Source organism: Stegastes partitus, unplaced genomic scaffold (assembly GCF_000690725.1).
Source record: "Stegastes partitus isolate 25-593 unplaced genomic scaffold, Stegastes_partitus-1.0.2 Scaffold8, whole genome shotgun sequence".
Taxonomy (NCBI): domain Eukaryota; kingdom Metazoa; phylum Chordata; class Actinopteri; family Pomacentridae; genus Stegastes; species Stegastes partitus.
Genome location: NW_007577739.1, coordinates 697,698 through 720,665, shown reverse-complemented (window position 1 = coordinate 720,665; position 22,968 = coordinate 697,698). Strand labels below are relative to the sequence as shown.

At 43.6% G+C, this 22,968-nt stretch overlaps 5 protein-coding genes across 7 annotated transcripts in view; 1 reads left to right on the top strand and 4 right to left on the bottom strand.

The window, feature by feature from the left end:
- Window positions 1-57: 57 nt before the first annotated feature.
- On the bottom strand, window positions 58-7,493 carry aldh6a1 (aldehyde dehydrogenase 6 family, member A1). Its single transcript, XM_008283174.1, has 12 exons — window positions 7,339-7,493; window positions 6,575-6,619; window positions 6,425-6,499; window positions 5,889-6,050; window positions 5,601-5,679; window positions 3,909-4,211; window positions 2,999-3,120; window positions 2,458-2,647; window positions 1,782-1,963; window positions 1,493-1,672; window positions 511-609; window positions 58-396 (listed from the first exon to the last, which is right to left on the bottom strand). Exons 1-12 carry the CDS (start codon window positions 7,375-7,377, stop codon window positions 292-294), a joined length of 1,581 nt encoding a protein of 526 aa, XP_008281396.1. The 5' UTR covers window positions 7,378-7,493; the 3' UTR covers window positions 58-291.
- A 195-nt stretch (window positions 7,494-7,688) lies between these two features.
- gstz1 (glutathione S-transferase zeta 1) lies at window positions 7,689-10,000 on the top strand. Of its 2 annotated transcripts, none has more exons than XM_008283153.1 (9): window positions 7,689-7,870; window positions 8,203-8,254; window positions 8,343-8,410; window positions 8,887-8,967; window positions 9,055-9,180; window positions 9,295-9,370; window positions 9,446-9,498; window positions 9,585-9,634; window positions 9,811-10,000. In XM_008283153.1, exons 1-9 carry the CDS (start codon window positions 7,841-7,843, stop codon window positions 9,935-9,937), a joined length of 663 nt encoding a protein of 220 aa, XP_008281375.1. In that variant the 5' UTR covers window positions 7,689-7,840; the 3' UTR covers window positions 9,938-10,000. The 2 variants fall into 2 exon arrangements, with proteins under 2 accessions (XP_008281375.1, XP_008281383.1); XM_008283161.1 differs by lacking the exon at window positions 7,689-7,870 and adding an exon at window positions 7,927-8,102.
- Window positions 10,001-10,039: 39 nt separating this feature from the next.
- Window positions 10,040-13,190, bottom strand: LOC103358243 (RING finger protein B). Its single transcript, XM_008283143.1, has 11 exons — window positions 13,135-13,190; window positions 12,954-13,059; window positions 12,447-12,777; window positions 12,174-12,354; window positions 11,975-12,103; window positions 11,687-11,874; window positions 11,382-11,578; window positions 11,226-11,317; window positions 11,085-11,139; window positions 10,739-10,836; window positions 10,040-10,585 (listed from the first exon to the last, which is right to left on the bottom strand). The coding sequence occupies exons 4-11, from the start codon at window positions 12,289-12,291 to the stop codon at window positions 10,356-10,358; spliced, it is 1,107 nt and encodes a 368-aa protein (XP_008281365.1). The 5' UTR covers window positions 12,292-12,354; window positions 12,447-12,777; window positions 12,954-13,059; window positions 13,135-13,190; the 3' UTR covers window positions 10,040-10,355.
- Window positions 13,191-16,043: 2,853 nt separating this feature from the next.
- tmed8 (transmembrane p24 trafficking protein 8) lies at window positions 16,044-19,052 on the bottom strand. 2 transcript variants are annotated; one of them, XM_008283131.1, is made up of 6 exons: window positions 18,961-19,052; window positions 18,477-18,588; window positions 18,255-18,348; window positions 18,044-18,137; window positions 17,554-17,847; window positions 16,044-17,356 (listed from the first exon to the last, which is right to left on the bottom strand). In XM_008283131.1, the coding sequence occupies exons 2-6, from the start codon at window positions 18,584-18,586 to the stop codon at window positions 17,139-17,141; spliced, it is 810 nt and encodes a 269-aa protein (XP_008281353.1). In that variant the 5' UTR covers window positions 18,587-18,588; window positions 18,961-19,052; the 3' UTR covers window positions 16,044-17,138. The 2 variants fall into 2 exon arrangements, with proteins under 2 accessions (XP_008281353.1, XP_008281344.1); XM_008283122.1 differs by lacking the exon at window positions 18,961-19,052 and having other exon boundaries at window positions 18,477-18,595.
- A 1,891-nt stretch (window positions 19,053-20,943) lies between these two features.
- The window catches only part of noxred1 (NADP-dependent oxidoreductase domain containing 1), a 2,910-nt gene continuing 885 nt past the window's right edge, over window positions 20,944-22,968 (bottom strand). Inside the window, exons 3-6 of the mRNA XM_008283110.1 lie at window positions 22,266-22,446; window positions 22,039-22,193; window positions 21,740-21,938; window positions 20,944-21,629 (exon numbers count right to left, since the gene is read on the bottom strand). Of these exons, the coding sequence (XP_008281332.1) occupies window positions 21,497-21,629; window positions 21,740-21,938; window positions 22,039-22,193; window positions 22,266-22,446 (668 nt within the window). The 3' untranslated portion in view covers window positions 20,944-21,496. The remainder of the gene's footprint in view (window positions 21,630-21,739; window positions 21,939-22,038; window positions 22,194-22,265; window positions 22,447-22,968) is intronic.

The following is a 22,968-nucleotide window of genomic DNA, read 5'->3' as shown; positions in this document are numbered from 1 at the left end:
TAAAACAAAATGCAATCTGTCCGTGCCCTCTATAGTCATTCATGGAGAGTACACATATTAGTTTTAATACAAGAGTTGTATTTTAGAAAACAGGAGATGTGCAGACCTTTTGCATTGTTAAACTCTCAGCCATAGTGGTGGATATTTACACAATATCCATATGTACAAATCTAATATAAAGCCTTCATAAAGTATTATTTAATAATTTGCATTTACGAACTATTCACAGTGAACATATAAGTCTTTATGTGGATGAAGGGTCTGGTGGTTTTTCAGACTTGGATGGAGTATTTAGCGTCCCATAGTCGGCATGGTAACTGCAGGACTTTTCAAGGTGGCGTCCTCGGCTTTCCATTGTGAGGTGACGGTTTTGATCTGTGTGTAGAACTGGATGCCCTGAGGAGCAAAAAAATAAGAATAAAAAACATTTACTTTCAAAACTTCGACCACTGCATCTGTGTTTTTCTTCCAACTGTAACAATGGGACGCGTTCGTTTATGTGACGCTCACTTGTTTCCCGTAGAAGTTCGTGTCCCCTCTGAAGGATCCTCTGGATCCGGTGAAGGAGAACATTGGCAGCGGCACAGGGATGGGCACATTCACTCCAACCTGCGGAAAACAAGTATTGTCTCTTTCATTTCCATAAGTGCAAGCTTTGTAAAACAATTCCCTCGAGATCCTAAATTGCGAGGATGAGTAAGATGCGGCGGATGAAAGATGTGGTACGTCCACGCTGTTTAGGAAAACAAGCTTACATGATCGCACTAAGCAAAGTTTAACCTTTGGCTTATTTTTGCAGCTTTGAGAGCATACTATGGTCTTATGAAAGGGATGAAAAACTAAATAAAACATTTTGTTATGAAGGCAATAGAGGAATGGCATGGTTGGTTTCGAATGTTTGAAGCAGCAGGAATAAGTTTGGACACACTCAGGCCTTTTGGCGAAGGTGCATGAGGAAAAAAAAAAAAGAAAAGTAGATGTTTGTTGCATGGAGGTTTGGAGAGGAGTACAGCACATGGCCTGCACAGCATTCCCCGACATGTGAACAGCAAACACAGGGCATAACTAGGCTCCACAGGCAAACAAACAGCCTAAAGGCTGGCCATATTTATGCTTAACTGCTGAACAGGACCCTAGGAATTCCTTTTGAGTATTAATTTTAAGATTTCCCCCTCCCTAAATACAACCTGGAAAAATGTTTCTATGTCCCCCTGTTTTCATTTAACAGACACATATTTGCTGTGGCTATTTGTAGCCTTGACGGGTGGGGAAGTGGAGAGATGGGGGTTGCCGAAGGTGTGTATTTTAGGTCAGGAGCAAACAAGGGTATACTTGACATGGAAAATAATTGTTTTTTTAATGTGTGTGAAGGTTTTCAAACAGAAATGTGATGTGCTCCCTGCCTGAGATGCTGCACAGACATGACAGAGTGATGTGAATGCCTCCTTTCTCCCAAAACAGAGGAACACATTTGGAGGCTGCAGCCACTCACCTGGCCCACGTCCACCTCGTGAGTGTATTTGCGTGCAGTGGCACCATTTGTGGTGAAGATCGCTGTACCGTTGCCATAGGGGTTATTGTTGACCAGGCTGATGGCATCATCCAGAGTGTCCGCCTCAAGAACAACCAGCACAGGCCCGAAGATCTCCTCAGTGTAGCACTTCATCTGAGGCTGAGAGAGCACAAAAGAAAACACTTTTACTGGTAGAAGAGTTATTTTTAAGTGGTACTCAGATGTAAAAACATTTCTGGTTTGCACATAAAGTCCTGAGTCCACATACTGTGACACTGCCGATGATGGTCGGTCCCACAAAGTTGCCGTTTTCATAACCCTTGACCTTCACGCTTCGGCCGTCCAGGAGCAGCTTCGCTCCTTCGTCCACGCCGCTCTTGATCAGACTGCACACTCGCTCCTTGGCTTGGGGAGAGATCAGAGGCCCCACATCTGCTCCAGGCTGGTCTCCTAGCAGGGCCCCCAAAACAACCAGCTGTACGGTCACATGCTACGGCGCTCACAGTATAGGAGCACATCAAGGGCACTGACATTCAGCTACTTCTTTACCCACAAAAACGCAAAAGCCATGGCGAGGGGCACCCTGAGGCACTCCCTCCTTAATGTATACTGGCAGCTTTCCTGTGTACGACACAAATTAAACTCCATATCACTGCAAACAGGGAAAAATCATTCTCCCATTTTACTTCACATCAACTTCTTTTCTGAGAGGATTTGATGCCCTAAACCGCTATTTAGCTCCGGGCCGCAGATCTGGCCACAAATTTGCAGCATGGCTGACTCAACAAGCTCCCTCTCCCAGCTGAGAGCGAAGTTACAACAGGGCATAAGGCGAGAGGTGAGGTTAGGGCAGCGTGGGTGGCCCCCGAGAAGAAACCAAAGGCCCTTGGGGCAACGGGCTCAGGGGAGATGGAGGTGAAGGGCGGGGTGACGGGGTGTGGTACCTGCATTCACGCGCAGAGCCTTGGCACGCTCCACCAGCTCCGGCAGCCAGCTCCGCGCCTCACCCACCAGGATGGCTGTGGACAGAGCCATGCAGCGTTGTCCCGCTGCCCCGAACGCTGCGCCCACAAGCTGGTTCAGAGTGTTCTCCTTGTTGGCATCAGGCATCACCACACCATGGTTCTTGGCTCCCTACAGTACACAAGAAGTGGTTAGCCTTCTGCCGTTTGATCTCCACATTACAGCAACTGGTTTGTCACAAGAAGAAACATAATATCAGGGAATTGCAAACCAACAGCCTATAAATTTTACACTCTAAATGTGTTACACATTTAAATCCTGATTGACATGAATCAAATTAAACCCAACGTTTACAGTTCAAAGCATTTCTTTTCGACAGTGATGCACAGCTGCAATCTGCTTTGCACTTTATCTCATCTGTACGACTCGCAGTTGTTAAAATACAAGAATCTGTTGGCCGATGCTGCCACCTTCTGGACGTTTAGGGAACGTCCAGCAGGTTAAATTGTATTCAGTACTCACCATGTTGGACTGGACCCTCTTGCCGTTTTTGGAGCCCCTCTCGTAGATATACTCTCCTGCTTGATTTGACCCGACAAAGCTGATCGCCTTGATGGCCGGATTGTCACAGATGAAATTCACAGCTGTGGCAGAAAGACAGACATAGAACTGTAGTAACTCGTCTTATTAAAATGTCTGTTAATTAGCTAAAGTAATTACTAACCGCTGATATGCATGACAGAAAAATATTCTCCAAAAGCTTAAACAAGTAAAATAACAAGTGATCGCTGTAATTTTTAGACAATTTAGTGATTGTTATGTCTATAGATTGTACTTGGTTGCTAATAGAAGGACTGAGAACAGGTTTAGAAATGCCTACATGAGCAAAAAGTCAATCTTCAACTTTAAACCCAGGGCTCTTGCAGCATATGAAAGATCATCATTATTAATGAAAAAAGCTACACTGAATTTTTGTAGCTTCAATGTATGGCTGCAACAAATTAATATTTTAATTACGGCTTCATCTACAACAGAAGATTTGAAGATTGTTTTACCAGTTAAATGTAAAAAACAAACAACAAAAAGCTGTGAGAAAGTCTATCATAGTCTCCCAGAGGAAAAAGTTACAGTCTTCTAAGTCCCAAACATATTTACCATCATGAAAGACGACTAAAAGCAGCAAATCCTCAACCTTGAAAACCAGATATAAAAATATTTTTCCTTAAATAGTTGAGTTTTCTTGTAAGTAAACTAAGCAGTCCCAGTTAGTCTCGTGTGCTGGATGACACAAAAAAAGACAAAAGGGAAAAAAAAAACCTTGAACCCACACAAAGGCACACCCTAAACTAAACAAAGGCTTCATTTCTTTTAATTTCAGATCCTGGGATTCTGTTTTCCCGACTTGGACAAACAGTCAGAGATGAGTCTTTACCATCGTGCTGGCCGTGGATGATGTTCAGCGTTCCGTCTGGAGCGCCGGCGTCCTGCAGCATCTTGGCCAGCAGCATGGTGCAGGTCGGCACGCGCTCCGACGGCTTCAGCAGGTACGTGTTGCCGCACACCATGCCCATCGGGAACATCCACAGAGGGATCATGGCGGGGAAGTTGAAGGGGGCGATGCCGGCGCACACGCCCAGGGGCAGCCGGTAGGTGTAGGTGTCCATGTCTTTGGTGATGGAGGGCAAGGTTTCCCCGAGCATCAGGGAGGTGATGCTGCAGGCGTGCTCCACGACCTCTGCAAAAACACAACACGTCAATGCAACACACACACAGAAGCTTTGAATGGGTTACTCACGCCTGATACATTTAGAATTTGCATCAGACTGATTAAGTTTCTACGGTTAAGTACAGACAAGTTGCCGAGTTGCCTGCATGTGTCTGTGTGTAGACTTAATGCAGCTCCACTTCTCCTTCATTTAACTGGATTGTGTCCTTCATTTATGACGCCTCATGGCAATAATTTGTTATTTAGATCATCTTGACCTCCGTTTTGTTCTCTTCAGTAGCACCTCTGGCAATCAGCAAGTGTTTAGAAGTTCACTTTTCACACATCTAAGCTCTGTAGTTTGTGTGAAGTTGTCAGTCGGTTGCCAACTTGGTCACACCTACATCACAACAGTAATGTTTACTTTCAACCCTGGCAGATGAAACAACAGGAAGCTGCTGCACACAGTTTCTAACACTGCGAATGCTTTCATATTAATTTATCAGTACGCTCAATCGTTATTGTGTTCCCTCTTTGACTGTGACCTTAAAGACTCGTCTTTAAAAGAAAATCTTTGCGACTGCTGCTTCAAAGATGAGCTTACTCATAACATTTAAAAGAGCTGCAATCTATATTAACTGAGAAAAAGAGCAAAGTCAGATATTATTTGCATTCAAAAACTAGTTAAAAAAAGAAATAAAATTACATATCTGCACTTTTCACAATACAAATTCAGCAGTATTTATTTTTTTTTACCAGTTGAACCTTCAGTGCTGACCCTTTGTCTCCCCCCTCTGGGAGTTACAGTAATTACACCAAAACTGTTGACACATACTTATGTCTCACCATTGTTTGCATTCTGTCTTTTACACTGCAATCCCTCATCTGAATGTTTTTATCTGGAGCATGAGAAACTTTTCTTGGGTGCTTTCTAGGTTTTCATCATATTCCCAGTTGCTGTAACCATCAGCAGTGCAGGAACGTCACGACAGATTGTGTCTCTGGTGCACGACAGAACACAGAGCGTCACCTGGCTTCATCAGCATTGTGTGAAGTCACTTGACAAAAGTTTAAATGTAACAGAAGGTCATCAATATGGAAAAATCCTGCACTCTAGCTTTGAGAAACTCTGGTGGAATAAGATTAAAAACGTCCTTCTGCTGCTTGAGAGGAATGTTTCAGACTAAACTCAACTAAGCGACTTGGCAGCGTTCTGCAGGTTCTTCACAGAGCAGCAATTTATTGCAGTAATAATTAGTTCAACACCTCCTTGAAGTTAATCGCCCTTTGTTCTGGTCGTCTAAGATAAAACTCAATAACAACTCTTGTACTAAAAGCCTCCATAACAGTGCATACGTTCAGCAGTTTCTTGCCCTTTGTAAGGTTAGCTAAGTGCTTGTGTGTTGCACATAAACTTACGCAATCCTCTGAACACATCCCCCTCTGCATCTGCAAGGGTCTTGCCCTGTTCCACTGTGATGGCCTTGGCGAGCTCTTTCTGAAACACAACAGCACATTCAAGTCAGCCTTGTGTGTTCACCTTAAACTTGTATGTCATTTAAAGCCAAGTTTGATCATCAAAACAGCAAACAGCAACTACAATGAAAAGGTTTTTTTTTTTTAAATGCTGTTTAACACAATAAAGTTTAACATGCTGTTGTGCAGAATGATAAACTTTCTCCGTGCACCTTACGCCTTCTGACTTACAATGTTGTCCTTGATAAGCTGCTGATAGCGCAGAAAGATCTGCTGCCGAGCCAAGATGGAGGTCTCGGACCAGGAGTGAAAGGTTCTGGAGCAGGAGTCTACAGCAGCCAACATCTCGGCCTGCGTGGCTTTAGGTACACGTGCAATCACTTCATTAGTAGCCTGCAGAGGAGGTCGGGGAAAAGGAGGAAGCCATCAGGATGGGTCAAGTGACATTAATACAGCAGATAAGGTTGATCTATTAGCAAAAAGGTGAAATTGTATTATTTGATTAACTTTAAATTTCTTGCAATTCATGACACCTAATGTGAATCTGCTCATGTAACCAAATACTTTACATTTAGGCTTTTACTACATGTTAATATCGAATGTTCCCGAACCGACTTGTACCAACAGACACATTATGTGACGTCTCACAGATGAAGCATCTCTAAAGGTTTTGCACTCATGAAGCAATACCTAACCCAGCTACATATGAGGATGCTGTCAAAAAAAGAAAGTGCAGTTTAGCAGTTCAGGCTTCACACAATACTTACAGGATTGTGAATATCCAGCCATTCTGAAGACTTGGACTCAACAAACTTGCCATCGATGAACAGTTTGGTGGTGGGCTGTGAGGAGAGATGTTACATTAACATTTGGTGTCAGACGTAATACCACACTGATGATGAAGGTGCACCACTCACCACTGAGGAGGAGGAGTAGCACATACGGCTGGCTTTATAAGGGACCTGAGAAGGAAGCAAATCATCAAATGAAGTAAGTGTTATTCAAGTGTGAATGCAGGTGTGCTTTACACATTCTGTAAAACATTGTGTGCACACAACCAGCTGTGTCCAGTTGCAACCTGTCGGCCTGCAAGATTAATGAGCAACTACTAAGTGTGGGGTTATGAACAGGGGACAAAGTCAAGTTGACTAAAGTGACCTGCAAGAATGCACGCTGTCCAGCCTTCTGGTGCACACTGAGGTTTCTTTGTATTTAAATGCAACTATAATACAATGCACAGTGTACGACTACCACATGCTTATAAAGTACCAATACCCCACAATTACTGTTAATAACTATATTTATTCCCATCATCAGAATCTGAACTAAACTTTTGGTTCACTTTGAACATCCACGTTTACACAAACTGTAGCTGTACATGATAACAGCTCACTTTCCTTTTTCTTTAACCTGTTGCCAATGTTCAAGTGCAGCTGTTATCTGATGTATTCACCGAGTTGTGGTGCAACTTGTTCACTGTCATAAATCAGCTTATAAAGCATGGTGCCTTATCAAAATGACATTAAAGCATGGCAATTCCTCTGATAATCTTTAGAGAGAAGAAACAGGTCAATCCCATCAATAACAGAATTAGATAATAATAGCAGATATAGCAGAATTAATCCTGCAGGACATGACACCAAACAATGAGCTGTCAGACTTTACATTCTGTAAATCTTACCTTTGTCCTCAGCACTGATCGTAACGCCGTTGACGCCATGCTGGAGGTATTATGAGGACTTGATCTCACTAACTCCGCAGGTAGCACGGTGGGCCAGCAGAAGTCAGCGTCCTCCCCTCATACTGATGTACTACCTGTGGGCGGGCTCTCAGGAAATCTACGGCCTGCGATAGGCTGGATGTTCGCACTCCCATGAATAGCGAGAACGTGATTGGCCGCCTCGGTGTGCGCTCTGTCCAATCCCCTGCCGGTATATGAGTTAATCCCGCCTTAGCTGCGGAACTCGACTACCCATTGGCTGGAAATAAATCCAAGCACTCTTCCATTTATTATCAGGAAGTTATGCAACTCGGAGCTGAACTGTGACCAGAAGCTCAGCCAGAACTCACCGTTAACTGTCTCCTAGCTGAGCTTAGTCGACCTGACGTTGTTTACTCTGCGTAGAGAGGAGACGTGTGGAGAAATGCGGACACAAACACTGGCCTGAAAATAACACACAACCATGCACTTGTCGTTAGTTTGCCTCGCCAAGGTACTGTAGTAACTCTGACTGTTTACTAAGTGTGTGTGTGCACATAGTTAATGTGAACCATATGAAGCCCAAATGGTGCTTAGTCATGGACCAAAGAGTAGGTAGGAGGGGGTTTAGGAGCCCGTCCTATTGGCTGCTGGAGGCTGATGAGACTTTGAGGAAAAAACTTCTTACAATAGTTGAACCTCTGCAGCTGAGTGAGAACTAGAGAGTTATGGCAACCCAGACCAAGGTGAACTGAGACACTGGATGTGACTATGTGCATGGAAATTTAGGACGTTTTTTCAACTCATTCAATACTTTCTGCATGTTTTTTTGGCTTTCTGTTTTAGCCGGTGCTTTACGGATACTTCAGAAGCTCGTGTTCCTGGAGGGTTCGCATTGGTAAGTCATGCCAGGAAGTTGTTCTGTTTGGATGTTTATTAAATGATTCTGATGTCTGCAAGACGATGGTTAACTTTTTGTGCAACAGCTTTTGCTCTTAAAGGCATCGAATATGACCAGGTTCCAGTCAATCTGATCAAAGACGGAGGCCAGCAGGTAAAGTACACAGATACAGGAGATCCATATCAAAGCAAAAATGACTTACTGGACATGATCATGAGAAGGTCATTGTATTTAAGCCTCCTGCACCACAATTAATGACCTGCAACTATTAGGAACTTAATCAACAGTTAATAATCAACAACAGTCTAAATTCTCTGATTCCAGCCTCTTAAATGTGAATATTTTCTGGTTTCTTTCCTCTCCCGTGACAGTACTAAATAAATATTGGATTGTGAACAACAAGCTATTTGTCATCCTGAGCTTTGCAAACCACTAATTGCCATTTTTCACCATTTTCTGACTCATTATTGACCAAACAGCAGTAATTGAGAACACAATCAACAATGAAAATAAGTGTTAGTTGCAGCCCTGATGCTGAATAAAATGAAAATATGCCAGAGGACATAGCAGTCTTAAATTAATGATGGAAGTCATGTGTTAGTCTCACAAACATTCTCTTTGTGTTTAAGCACACAGAGCTGTTCGGAGCAGTAAACCCCATGAAGCAAGTACCTGCAGTGAAAATTGATGGCGTCACCCTTTGTCAGTCGGTGAGTCTTAATATCTGCGTTATCCCATTTGACATTATTTCATTTCACCAGCTCGACTACTGAAAGGTTTGTCCTTTACTTACGTAGCTGGCAGTGATCCAGTACATCGAGGAGACCAGACCGGGACCTCGTCTTCTTCCAGCAGACCCAAAGACACGCGCCAAGGTTCGGATGATCAGCGACCTCATCGCCTCGGGGATACAGCCCGTGCAGGTGAGCAGAAAATGATTTCTGAAACAGACAGTTCAAATGGGTAGCTTCACTCTGGCTCACAAAAGTCACCAGGCCGGGAGCATCGCTGTAATAATTACCTCCTGGATGTTTCAGAACTTGTCTGTGCTCCAGAAGCTCGGAGAAGACAAGGCGCAGTGGGCTCAGCACTTCATTGATCGTGGTTTTCAAGGTTGGTGGCAGCCTGGCCCTGTTCTAACATCACCTAAATCATATTTGCAATCTAATTCACGTTATTGTCCTTCAGCTCTGGAGCCAATTCTAAAGGAAACAGCTGGAAAATACTGTGTAGGTGACGAGGTAAGAGCACGACTATCACACCAAAGAGTCATAACTGGGTGATGTACAGCAGACACGTTTCATCCTGCTCACGTTTTGCTTTTTAGATTTCCATGGCAGACTGCTGTTTGGTCCCACAAGTCTACAACGCAGAGAGGTATGTAATCAGACTTCACAAATGCCAACCTGAGCAGGAGATCAGCGTGAACGTTGACATTTTGTTGCAGCACGTCCTGCTTTTCCTCACCTTTGTTCATAAGAACTCCACTCTGTATGCCCAGACCCTGAACTCGATATGTGGAAGCGTGACTGCTGTGTTTTTACTCTCTACAGGTTCAAAGTGGACCTCGAACAGTTTCCAACTATCAAAAGGTTAAATCAAACCTTACTGGAGATGGAAGCTTTCAAAGTGAGCCATCCATCTCGCCAACCTGATACACCTCCTGACCTGCAGGCGTAAAGACAGCAGCTCCACAGCCTTACACACAGTCATGCTTTGTTAAATAAAATGCTTTGAAAGTGATCTCTCTTCCAGCGCAGTTCCTTTAAATAACAAGAAAACTTTTAGTTAAAAATGTTTATTAGCATTTTGATATGAAATTTCGTGTTTAAGTCACGCAGTCCAGCACGTGAGCCTCAAATTCATGCTGACGTTTGGGCAAGAGGACGTGAAGTCATGTGTGAAACGGATTTGTTATGCAAACCTGTGAGGTTAACGCTTGCACAATACTGCATGGATGGTTGTTTAAGACTCGTGCAATAAAGTAATCGCAGCACAGACACAAAAATCACAATAAAATTATCAGAAAAAAAAAAAAAGACAGGCAGAGGAAACACTTTTCTGTCACAGCACATCATCTGCCCCCGTTTGAATGTGATCACTTGTCACCAGGAATCTCCACTGTGCACTTGACTGTGTCGTTGTAGAAGGAACCGGAGCAGTCTGACCCACCGAACACCAGCAACGTGCAGCGGATATTAATGTTTTCACCCTGTTCCTGCTTCTCGGTGTCTGTTAGGACGGTGCAGCCCAAATTTAACATGCTGTGTCCGGCGCGAGGCTTCGAGCAAAGCAGCGGAGACACCACTGAGCTCCACATACTGGTGTCTGAGGGGGAAACCGTGAGATGTGATTTACAATAACGCTAAAGGAAATTTAGCTTAGATGTCAACCTTATAACACGAGCTAGATTACAGATTGTAGCAGAATTTATTTTTTATTTTTCCCCATGTATGCACAGTTGGACCTGTCAGTACTCACCAGTGTTAAAGATATGAACATCCTGCAGGGCTCCGATTGCACTGCAGCCTCCACTGATTAAAATCCTGTTGTCAGAAACTGGAAGTGCTGCATGAAACCTGTGCATTGACATGAAAGATTGTTTTATCTGCACCGTTATTCTTCTAAAGTCAGCCTTTTAAATGCATTATTTCATGTTCAGCCTAGAGAAAAAAACAGCGAGAAGATGATAGAATTTTCTTTTCCTATATATTTTGTGTTAAAGTAGATCAATGTTCAAACGCAGCTCTGTCTGACACACCATAAATACCATAACCAGATGGCCACATCAATGACATTTATCAAGGTTGATTGGTTCCTCACTCACCCTCGAGGCAGTGGTGGCATGCTCCCACACATCACAGCTGTGTACTCCATGAATCCTGCACTCGGTGAGAAATAAAAAGCCGTCGGTGCAAACCTGGGCAAAGCATCACCACCAAAGACAGTCGGTGAATCTTCATCTTACCCAGATCTAAAACGTGGAGATCGTTCAGGTAGGCAGCAGTCTTCCGTCCACCAAATATGACCAACTTCTGAGAGAGGAGCGTGGCCGAGTGCCTGTTCAATCAGCACGGTGTTAATTCAGAGAGCATTTATAGGAAATTTACCAAAGTGTACTTACCCAAACCGAGGCAGAGGCTTGTCCCCCTCCACAATGGGCTGGTACCAGAGTTCAAACTCTGGATTGAAGATGTACAGAGCGTTGCTGCAGGGACTATCCCCAGAGGAATGACTTGGCTGGATTCCGCCAAAGACAAAAAGCTCCTTCTTGTAGAAAGCTGCAGAGTGATAAGCTAAATTTGGAACATTCCCTTTTGCCTTAAAGGAAGAAAATCCACAGAACAAATTCCACAAAAAGTGAGCATGCATGCATTTCAAACAGGGGATGGTTAAGTACAGTATGTTAGTAACTTCCCACAAACCCACAGTGACAAGCTTCCACTTCCAGGTCACAGTGTTCAGGATGTACAGCTCGCTGTAGCGCTGACCCTCCCTCAGGCCTCCGTACACGAAGACCGCCTTAGAGTCCGGGTCGTAGGTGGCGGTGTGGCCTCGGGCACACGGCGGTACAGGTCCGGCAGCACACGAGTTCATCGGGAACCAGAAGTCACTGTCTGAAAAGGAGGCCAAGGAACCATCATGTAGAAAAGCATTTCATCTGGTCTCAGTTCTTCCCGTCTACATGCTTTATGAATACAAACAAACTCCACCGACCTAACTCGAGCTTCCACAGCGAGTCCTCGCAATAGTTTTGATCTGATGTTTCTCCTCCGATCAGGACGGCGCTGTCAGGGTCACTCAGACACATGGTGTGGCTCCAGCGCTTGGACGGGCACGCTGAAACTGATCATAATCTGTCAAAAACCCCCATTTCATGAACTCAGATGTGACCACAGCGGCTGTGCGTTCTGACCTGCTCTGTTCTCGGTCTTTATCTGCACCGTCATTTCTTCCTGGCTGTTCATCCTGGACAGCCTCAGCTTCTTCTTGGGGGTTGAAGCCTGGTCTACGTCCTCAGCGAGACTGTCCATGTCCTCAGAGCTCCACGTCAGGTGACGTCTCTTGCTAATGACGGCACGTCTGGGGGTCTTATCCTGTCGGTCACATGTAAAGCATAAAGCACAGACTGATCAGCTGCTTGCCTCACATGCAGAGATGATTATCTACTGTTGAGTGTGATACTCACCGTGGGCCACAGCGGGGGTTTCTTCCCGACAGTGGAGTCACTGGTGTCGACTTTATTCACTTGGATCTCCCCATCGCAAACACTGTCACCCAGGAATGACGATTGGGAAGTTATCTGGAAGGATTTGCATTACAACAACAACTGTAACACATCAGAACGACCAGAAAGTAAGAAATAAAAACGTGGATTACCACTCGTCCCCTGTTTGTCTCAACGTTTCATCGTGAGTGCTCTGGTGCAGCGTGCTGGACAGATCCGTCTCATTGTGCTTTTCTGGAAACAGACGCTTCCTCTGCACCAGAGGGGTGCTGCTGAAGACGCTGGTGTCATCCTGTGGCAGGTCAGCACAGAAAACAAAACACGGAAACATCACTATTTATAACCTCAGCCACAAGATCCCAGGAATTGTGCACTTTAACACTGTCAGCTATCTTTAAAATCAGTTCTATGAGATGCAGGGCAGGTTTTATTAATGCTAGACAGTAACAGAGTGCAGCTACATCTCACCTCTTCACACACTGTGAGCACAATCTTGCCATAAACTCCCCTCCGGCCTCTTTCTGCAGCCACCGTGGCAATTTCAGCGCTCCAGTCCCCTTCCCAGGTCAGACACCTGAGATCAAAACCATTTTAAAAGCTCAGCAAAGAGTTGGTTTTTATGCAAACAGCCTAATGTGTTCCTACGTACCTTACTTGAGAGGACAGAGTTCCAATTCTGTGGACTTCTCCGCCCACCACCACCTCCGCTGACATCGTCGAGTCGCTGCATTTCCACTCTCCCAACCCGAAGATGACGAGCAGTTTGGGGAGAGGCAGCGGGATGTGCACTTGGAAGCACCGCCGGTTGGATTTGCTGCGAGAACCAGACAACGATTTTTTTTTTTCTCTCCATGCGCACGCGGCCGCGTTCATAAAACTCCCACCACGTACCTGATGAACTGTCGGGGGGCGTCACGAAGAGACCAAAGGACGTAAAAGTTGAGGCTCCCCATGATGTCTTCACGGCTGCGATCACTTCACGTTGTAGCGCGCAAGTATTTGACTCGGAGCTCCGTGCTGGCCTCTGATTGGCTGAGGCCAAGACACACAGGTGAGGCCGCGGAGCAGGTAATGTGGCAGCGAGGCCGCGCGCACAGGTGAATTGGAAAGTGATGAAATAGAGGTTTTATGTGCAATATTACAATCTACCTCGCTGCTATACAAGTATTTAGTGTTAAACAACTAATTGTGGCTTTCTACTCTTAATGTTTATAATTTTTTGTTTTCTACACTTATTGCTGTATTTTCACTTTCACTTATATTTTGCTCTTGTTTTATTGTACTTATTATTTTTCAGGCTTTTTCTTAAAAAGGTCGGGAGGTCTATAGTTCCTTCAATACTCTGGTTGTTGAGTTAACCCCTAAAAACTCATCTGTGTGTGAAAATTACACACATATATATATTTCTTCTCCTTTCCAACTTTCAAATGATTTAGATGTAACTTTACACTCTCCACTGGATGCAGCTCCAGCACACCAGCTCACCTTCAACTCCAATCCTTGCTGCCCTTCACTGCTTACCTGGGAGTTTCAGAATATATTTTACATTTCACTTCTTGCTGTTAATGCTTGAATGGTCTGGGTAACTTCATATGAGTCTAATCGCTGCCTCTGATCCTCCAACTTCCTGCCTGGAGATCTTACGCACCTTTCAAATCACTCCCCGAGACTCGCTTTAATCATTAGTCTACTTCATCTTCTTTCTCTTGCTTGTTTTCGATCTTATTTACTTTATTTAAATACTTTTATTGCCTGAATTGACATTTGTTTTGATTGTAAAACACTTGAAACAAGCCACACAAACCACGCACGGAAGGAAAAAAACGAAGGGGAAAAGCTGATTGAATAATTTAACACACATTTGTATTCATAATGAGGCCTTGGGAGGCTCACCTGAGCTTGAAATCCATCCAGCTCGACGCGTCAGGTGGGTTTAAAAACCTCTTTATATGCAGTCAGTGGTTTTAACAGTCAGGTGGCTCGTTCTGTGTGTAAACAGAGCTTCAGGAGTTAATGTGTTCGCCCTCAATAACTCCACAGACGTATGGAAGTTCCTCTATTGAGGTAATGAGGTGTAATGCTAAATATTTTACTGACTTACTGATGTGGTAGAAGTTTTGAGAACTACTTTGTTCTGTCCTCCACCACTCCCTTCAGCAGTGCATTGAAGCCGGCGGTGCAAACTGCATTGCGTCTAGAAGGCCCATAACGATAGAGAAAAAGCCCCACCCTGCAAGCTAACAGGATTTGTTCCTTAGGTTAGCTCAGTATGAACCCCTGGAAGTCTGAATCTGTGCTTTTGAGAGCGTCAGTGCACTGCGGTTTCAAGGTGGAAATGCAAAGTCACGTATTTCATTCACATATTAAAAGCACCCTAGTGACATCTTAAGGGGATTACACAGAAAGAGATTTCCACTGGAGGCTGTCGTTAATCAGAACTATTGTATTTATTGTTGATGCATTCAGTTATATTTTGGATTTAAAATTCATAAATGTTAAAGGACTTAACTCATTAAATGGATTTAGTGACTTTATGTGACCAGGAGGTGAGATATACGAGCTGTGACCGACTCACTTTGGGATCACACTGTTGACATTAATGACTTGTGACATACTTTTGCAAATTTATGACGCTATTATGCGCTCTCATTTCTTTATGTAAACATCATTTAGGTACAGCTGCGACCTATTAAACTGTGCTGCTGCTTTGACAGGACGACCTTGTAGAAGAGAGACTTTTTCGGGATGGACAAAAGTTACATAAAACAAGACAATCTTTCAAGATATTTAGTCGGTTTTGGCGCCTCGTAATAATAAAGGTGGTATAATATCAGTTCATGCTGATATTCTGTCTCTCTTGTGTGTATATAAAGAGTTCACTTACAAAAACAGATAACTCCGTCTTCACAAACCTTCAGAAAACCCACTGTTCCATCGTCTACCTGAGACAACATCAATCAAACTTAAGTTAGTTCTATTTTTGTCATTTCTATTGAGTCAGATCCACTCAACTCCAGTTTGATTGATATTTTCTCAAGCAAACAACCAAAAAATAAGTTTCCTGAAAATCTGCAAAAATGGAGTTATCTGTTTGGATGTGATACTAAAAACTACTTTAATACCTAAACAACACCTAGACAATGTGGTATTTGGTGTCATAACTAAAGGCATCACGAAGGCAATTAAAAGAGCATGTTTGTCGTGTTGCTTTTTAGAAATCCAGCAAAGCATGAGCGAGACGAGATGTAACTCAGGATTGTGACGATCCCTCAGGGAGAGCTGAAAATAAAACCTGGTTTCATCAGCACCTCTGTAACAATTACATCAATCCCCTAATGCCACAATTTAATGGAAACACAAGGGACCATCCTGAAGCGCTTTCTAATCCTGGATCTGCAGCGAGACCGTTACGAAACGACACCTTCTTGGGTTGAATGGGCAGATTCGGTTGCAAAGTCAGTGAAGTTGCATTATCGCAGCTGCTGTACAGCAAACTGTCATCTATTATTCACGCCGTCGAGAGGATCAATCCGACGGCCCAGTTGAATCACAAAGTAAATTAAGACAATCTTCATTTTTATTGTGTAATATAAATTTCAGGAACAAATGCCATCAGCATAACTTACAGTGAAGGTACAGTACAGCAAAACAGCTGGGAAGCTTTGAATCAGTTGCTTTACATCGTATACGTTAGCAGGCATATCTGTGACTTCTTTGGGAACATGCGCACAAGTGAATGCGGTAGAAGCATCGATCTTACAGACAGGATGGAACAAAGCACACTCAAAGTAACGCACTGAGGAGGATGTCCAAAAAAAACAAACAGCGATTTTCACTCACATAAGACGTCTGCACGAAATACATGTAGATGAAACGTACTGGTGCCTACCACCAAAACAGCTAATTAAAAGGGGGGGGCGAGGCAAATGTAAATATTGAATCTATATTACATAATAAGAGCTTTATGCGATAAGGGGATGGCTTTTATTTGTGTCATAAAAAGCAATCTGGAAAACTGTAACCACTTGCTTCAGGTACATTCAACTTTCACCAACACTATGACAGCAGACGTCACAATTTATGCTGTATTCTGGGTTTAGATTCAACACAGATGGAGGGGGAGGGGGGTAAAAAAACAATAAGTTACGCTACAAAGCCGGATGATAAATACAGCGAACGACGACGAAGCAACAGAGCGACCACGGTCATAAAAAAAGGTGCACACACGCACGCACGACAAATAAAACTTCATTTCTTTAGAGCACTGCTGATTAAGCACCTGTCCGGGCGAAATGGATTCTGTGCAGGTGTTCCCTGATCACTGCTACCATAGAAATGTTACGGGTGGAGACGGTATATGCTTTATGACGGGCACTTGACCAAATAGCACAGTGCATACATGGGAATATGGCACATATGCAAGGCTTCTTTAAATACATCTCATCAAGACACAGAAGCACACGAACTAAAACACATAAAGTTCAACATGTGACAACACAAGCCCATAGTGATAAAAAATAGATTTGCGTATATTTAACCTTCTGTATTATAATTTGAATTTTTTTTCCCAAGTGCGGAATCAAAAATAGTTCATTGTTCTCATGAGTAATATTCTTCTGTAAATTATACATTCATAAGCAATAAATTGGCATCTCAGGCACTGTAATAAACCCTGTAGTAAAGTGTTTTGTTTCGCCAAAGGGAGTAGGAGTTGTCAAACTTTAGGAGGTAAGTGCCTTCACCTGGAAAGTCGTGGCTCCCCCCGTGGACGGACAAATGGCTGTCCTGACGGTACACGGGCAAGATTTCGGCCAAGTTGGAGTTGGTGTGACTTTTAGAGCCCTTCTCGACATCGCCGTTGCTGACAGGCCCTGCAATGGAAAGCATATAAAGCCACAAAGTCAACACGCCGCCTTGGACCCCAGCTGGAGGAAAACACATAAAAATGCGATTACGGTGTGTTTTATAGATGTGTTTTTAGAGAACCGTCATGAGAAAAAAAGGCCTACATGCCAGATCAAATGGGAGCTAAATTTAAGCTGCCTCAAACCTTAAGTTGCAGACTCACCTTCCAGCTCCTCCTCTTCATCTTCGTCATCGCTTGACTCGCTGATGTGCACCGTGATCGACCGACTCGTCACCGGAGTCCAGTCGAAATATATGCCGAAGCCAATGTCATAACCGTCCGTAGCGAACTCCCAGCACACTTTCTTGGCCTCGGGCACGGTGGGCACGTGAACCGTCATGATGTCGCCTCGGTACACCGTCACCATGCTGTCCTTCTCAGTTCGGAGCTTCGCCTTGAGCTCCTTCAGCGCGGCAGATGTCCAAGTCGCTGGGGGACTCAGGGGTGGCATCTGGGCTGCCGACGGAAGGAGCAGATGAGTTCAGTCTAACAGCGACTCTGGTCATCAAGCCTTATTAAAGAGCTGATCTGACATTTCAGAGCACATTCTACACTGTGCAATGGTATTAGTGACACATTTATTAAATCTGTGAATCCAAATCGGCGAGAAAACAAAGCGGCGGCCCTGATGGCACACTCAGCAGGTCCTCACCTTTCATCTCAGCGGAGAGCTGACAGCTCCCAGCGCTGTTGTTCTCCTCGCCTCCTTCCCCCAGGGCCAGCTCAGCAGGGGCCTCTTCATTACCCTCAAAATGCACACACACACATAACACATATTACTGGAGAGAAGTCATAATAGATTAGATCTGTGTGATTATTGCTGCTTGTTGACAGCTCAGCCCACATACATGAGCTGTGCCTACCTCAGAGTGCTGTCCTGAATCCTCCTTGGTTTCATCCATGTCAGCTGGGTTGGTGGACTGGCCGAAGCCCTCTGACAGACTTGTATTCTGGAGCCTGAAGTAAAAGCAGCAGCAGGGCAGAAATCAGAGTATTTACACGGCGATGGCATTAAGATGCAAGAAGCTCCCCCAGCAGTACGTGTCAGCCCCTATAGGAGCCGTGCGTCGGTAGCAACAGGTTACCTGTCCGGCGGTGTGTTGTCGCACTGTTTGGATGTTATTCCGGGGAAAGACGAGAAGGACAAGGATGACAGCCGTGACTGCAGCTCCGATGTAGCCTCTAATGTCTCCATGGCTGTCATGACAAGACAAATAGCTCAGTCTGCGTGGCTGGAAAAGATGAAACCCCGCCCCTTCCGACCACAGGGAGGGAGAGAGATGAAACTAGCCTGTGAACGCAGCCTGGATAAACTAAACCAACTGCTGTGTGACGCTAACACACGCAGCTAACCGCAGCACTGACTTATTATTTAACAGCCAAAGCCGTAGAGAATAATAATGTGTGTGTGTGTGTGTGTGTGTGTGTGTGTGTGAGCTGGGTTCCGGCTTCGAGCTCCATCCTGTTTAACTCACATTAGCTTGCAGCTGGCTGGCTAGCTGCTTTAGCTCGTCTTAGCTACGTAGCAGTTAAAGTGCCGCGGACTGTGTGAGCTCGAACTTCTCTTACCACGATGCAGCGCCGCTTGTCTGGTGACCTGGTGTGGCTTCTTTAGCTTGAATCCAACTCAGACCTTTAGGAAATACACCTCCATATCCCCGCAGTCATGTGACGGGTTTGTCCACGGTGCTGCTGCTGCTGCTGCTGCCTGACAGGAAAACACAGACGAGGATTTTTGAGACTTCCGAGTTTTCTCGAGCGTTTCCGAATGTGGTCGAATGAGCGACTTACCGGGACTCGGTCACCGCAGCTGGTGACAGATGCTTAACAGTAACACACAGAGGTGCTGATGGGATATTGACACACTGGTGGCTTCATCCAGCTCAGTATTTACATTTTAACCTGATAATTGAGCCATTTTCAAGCTATTCCACAGTAAAAATCAATAAATCACTGCTCCGTGTTCAGTCGGTTAACCTGTGTTCCACATTAAGCCCTTATAGGGCAATGACCATATTTGGTAACTTCCTTGGATGCTCCCCCTGTACCTTGAACCATGTGCTCATTGATTTAGTTTTTATATTAGTGCCAATATCACTACCTTACGAAAAATGTCACTAAACAAATGTTCCAGGCTCTTTATAAACGCTGTGTTACTGGTTTGCATTGAACTCCACTTTGATGTATTTTTTGAGATTAGTGCCAAAACCACCACCCAAGAACAATGTGACTAAATGAACTTACCAAGCACTTTATAAATACTACTAAATACTAAATACTACTGGTTGTGTGACTATTATTACCTCAAACTAAAATGTTTCTTACTTTTTCTTTTATTTATCATAAATTCCCTTTTTTTTAAAAAACTGTAGACGGGCAAGTTACCATATATGGTAACTTTATCCATCTTGATTTGTACCATTTTTTTTAAAGTCACAAAAGTAAAAAATATCATGAAATATCCTTCAGTAACAGCCTAGGGTTGGAATTTTCCAAGTATTTCAAGGAGTGCCCTATAAAGGATTGTGACACAAAGAGCAGACTGGCTGCAGCAGTGCTTCTTCTTCCTCTAATTTTATTCTCATTTCATAATGTCTATTCTAAACTGCCAATACTTTTAATAAGACCTTGAATTTTCCATGTTTTTATTAGATCTTTTTTCTTCTTTTTCAGTCCATCAGTTGTAATTATTCTATAACATTCAAAAAATATATTTAACATAAAATATTTGTTCTTCTGTGTATTTTTATCTTTAACATGTTTGTATTTTCACCTACAAATCACTGTGAATAACCTTCGTGTATGAAGATGTGCTGTATAAATAAAATGTTCATTTAAAGCTATGAAAGAAAAAGAAAAATAGATCCGAGGCTATTTATAAAACCCTGGGTGCAGCTATGAATGTAAAACAATGTTCTGAAAAAAGTCATAGACATAAAGCCACAACAAAGACAGTTAATGGAATTTTTATATTTTTGATTTCTGTTGCATGTTAAAATGGCATCAATATGGTTCCCTCTTTTTTTTTCTTTCTTTCTTTTTCTTCTTCTGATGATTTGTTGTGGTGGCTCCACATGGAGAAGAACTGACAGAGGAATTGAAAAAATGGGATTGTGAGATGAGTAAACAAGAGCAACAGTATCACTAATCAGAGACATAATGGCCTTACTTCTACGATGACATTACGGATAGTGCGCTACTTGCATTATCTAGTTGTGATAAACTGAAAGGTGAGTGCTTCAGACTTTGTACAGGGGTTATCAGACCGCCGCTGTTGTGACCATTCATTGCCTACGGTCAACCTTTATGGACAGCATCAATAAATAAAAACTCGCTTGTTGCTTGCTTTTTGGCACAAAATGGCAAGATTAAACTTTGCCAAATACGTGTAGAGAAGCCTGATGAACACTGGGAGCACATTGTTTGGTGAAATGATGATCAGCTCAGCGTATTCGTCCTGAACCTGGCCAGAACTATCACAGTGAATGCACAGTCCTGACAGTGAAGCACGGAGGTGGGAGTGTGATGATATATACATGAGTGCAAAAGGAGTTGAGGAGATGACATTTATTGATGGCACCAAAATGCTGGCAGAAGCTCGACAGAACAGGAATATTCCAGCGTGATAACGATGCAAAGTGCACTGATAATATCACCCAAGAGTGTCTGAGGAAAGAAAAGGAAAAAACTATGATCTGGCCGAGTGCATCGCCTGACCTGAACCCAAGAGATTAGCTTTGGGGTATTTCAAAGGTAGACAAATACAACCCTCCAGCAAAAAGCAGCTGGAAAAAAGAAAATTCTCTGAAGAACATCTGAGGAGGATCGAGTCTCATCAAAAATTAAGTTGGACAAAAAACCCAGAAGATTTAAACCTCAGTAATGTAAGGTGTACTAACGTTTACTGCATTGAGTTCCCATTGTAGGGCTGGTGTTTTTAATGTAGGATACAGAAATGGTTCACTTTAATTTATTTAATAAGTGCAAATAGCATAGAAGCAATGCAATCAATGTAAGGTTAAGTGATGATGTGCCTAAATGTCACGTGTTGTATGCTGTATCAGAGTATCAAGAGAATGTGTAAAGTAAAGATATGAGTTTTCCATTAGGGTGTTTCTGTATAATGTGATTTATACGCAGCAGAGATGCACTGCTGCAGAGATTTACTGTTCGACAAAAAACGCAGCAGCGGCGTCTCCTTGGTCTGAGCGTCCGTGAGAGAAATCCAGGGAAAAGGCCTTAGTGGAGAAAAACAGAATGTTAAAAGATAGAGGTTACTTGAATTATTTGTTTTTCTTGAATATTTATGCGACAGCAAAGAACAACGCTGCATCCTTGAACTACTCACTCGTCTGAAAGAAGCGAAGCCGCATAAGATGAGCTGATGAAACTCTGTGGATTTAACTGCGCAGCGTTTTCCCATTTCTCCTTAAACATGCTGTTTATCAGAGAGAGAGCCTCGCCGGAGCCCAGACCGGCAGAGGTGCAGGTATTTAACAGGCTGTACAGCACCGCACACGCCCAGTTCAGAGCCAGAGAAAGGCCACCTGCACACAGGAGTCACACATCCACAGGTACAATGAATGCAGCACATATCAAACGCACAAAAAGGTCAAATGATGTCTGCAGTGCTGAAATGTCACATACCTTTCATTGTAAGAGGACACGACGCCTCTACGAACACAGGATCTGTCAGAGCTGTCGTCAGCTGGGTGCAGGACGACCACACGTCTGCAGCGTCACAAGCCTCGAAGTCATACTGCGGCTTCAGAACGTAATCGTGTCCAAGAATTACAGCTAATCTAAAACAGAAAAGAGGGGCAGTCATCGGCTCTAAATGAAATAAAAATGTGTGTGTGTGAGTGTGGTAGTACCTGGTGACGGGCACAGCGGAGGTGAAGCTGTACACGAGGCAGTGCTTGGACAGGTGAGAGTGGAGGTCAGCGCTGACTTCAGGGAGGTGAGAAGGCAGACAGCAGAGGAACAGAACATCTGCCCACGCCGCCAGTCTGCGGTTGTCGAAGAAACATTCAACTCCTCTCTGGACAATCTCCACTGGAAACAGAATATCAGAGGATGTGAATTTTTTCAGTATGTATTGAAGTTAAACTCATGGTGCAATTTAGTTGAATGAACTGGGCTGGTTCTCCTCCTTCATCTGTCCGGCCAGCTTCACCATCAACTACTGTGTATGTACAGCAACATGACAATAAACTTGATTTGATGAGGATTAACTCATCAATATCTAAAGGTCACAATAAGCAACCAAAAGCCATTTACTCTATAAGCTGAGCACATTTCCATCACTTTTACTTTAAATGCTTTAACTGCAATTTGCTGGTAATAATTTCATATTTTTACTCAAGTCGGATTTTTCATGCAGGACTTTTACTTCTAATGATTTTTACATGGTTTTAATGTTAATGAAGTAAAAGATGTGAATACTTCATCCAGCACTGGCATCAGCAAGTTGACTTCTTTATATATTGATCCTCAGTGTTTATTTAATAAAGCTGTGCGGAGGATGTTGAGGACAAAAATGTTTGAGTCGACAAAACTGCCATAAATCTATTACTG

Bases quoted from the DNA above. Each gene is read 5' to 3' on its own strand.
- aldh6a1 (XM_008283174.1), bottom strand. From the start codon at position 7,377: ATGGCGTCAACGGCGTTACGATCAGTGCTGAGGACAAAG. The intron at 6,620-7,338 runs GTAAGATTTACA...CTTCCTTCTCAG, and splicing joins GATCAGTGCTGAGGACAAAG to GTCCCTTATAAAGCCAGCCG. The intron at 6,500-6,574 runs GTGAGTGGTGCA...CTCTCCTCACAG, and splicing joins GCTACTCCTCCTCCTCAGTG to CCCACCACCAAACTGTTCAT.
- gstz1 (XM_008283153.1), top strand. From the start codon at position 7,841: ATGCACTTGTCGTTAGTTTGCCTCGCCAAG. The intron at 8,411-8,886 runs GTAAAGTACACA...TTTGTGTTTAAG, and splicing joins TCAAAGACGGAGGCCAGCAG to CACACAGAGCTGTTCGGAGC. The intron at 9,371-9,445 runs GTTGGTGGCAGC...ATTGTCCTTCAG, and splicing joins CATTGATCGTGGTTTTCAAG to CTCTGGAGCCAATTCTAAAG.
- LOC103358243 (XM_008283143.1), bottom strand. From the start codon at position 12,291: ATGGACAGTCTCGCTGAGGACGTAGACCAGGCTTCAACCCCCAAGAAG. The intron at 11,579-11,686 runs GTGGGTTTGTGG...TCTTCCTTTAAG, and splicing joins GGAAGTGGAAGCTTGTCACT to GCAAAAGGGAATGTTCCAAA. The intron at 11,140-11,225 runs GTAAGATGAAGA...CACCGAGTGCAG, and splicing joins TCTCCACGTTTTAGATCTGG to GATTCATGGAGTACACAGCT.
- tmed8 (XM_008283122.1), bottom strand. From the start codon at position 18,595: ATGACAGCCATGGAGACATTAGAGGCTACATCGGAGCTGCAGTCACGG. The intron at 18,349-18,476 runs GTAACCTGTTGC...CTTTTACTTCAG, and splicing joins GACAACACACCGCCGGACAG to GCTCCAGAATACAAGTCTGT. The intron at 18,138-18,254 runs GTAGGCACAGCT...GTGCATTTTGAG, and splicing joins ATTCAGGACAGCACTCTGAG to GGTAATGAAGAGGCCCCTGC.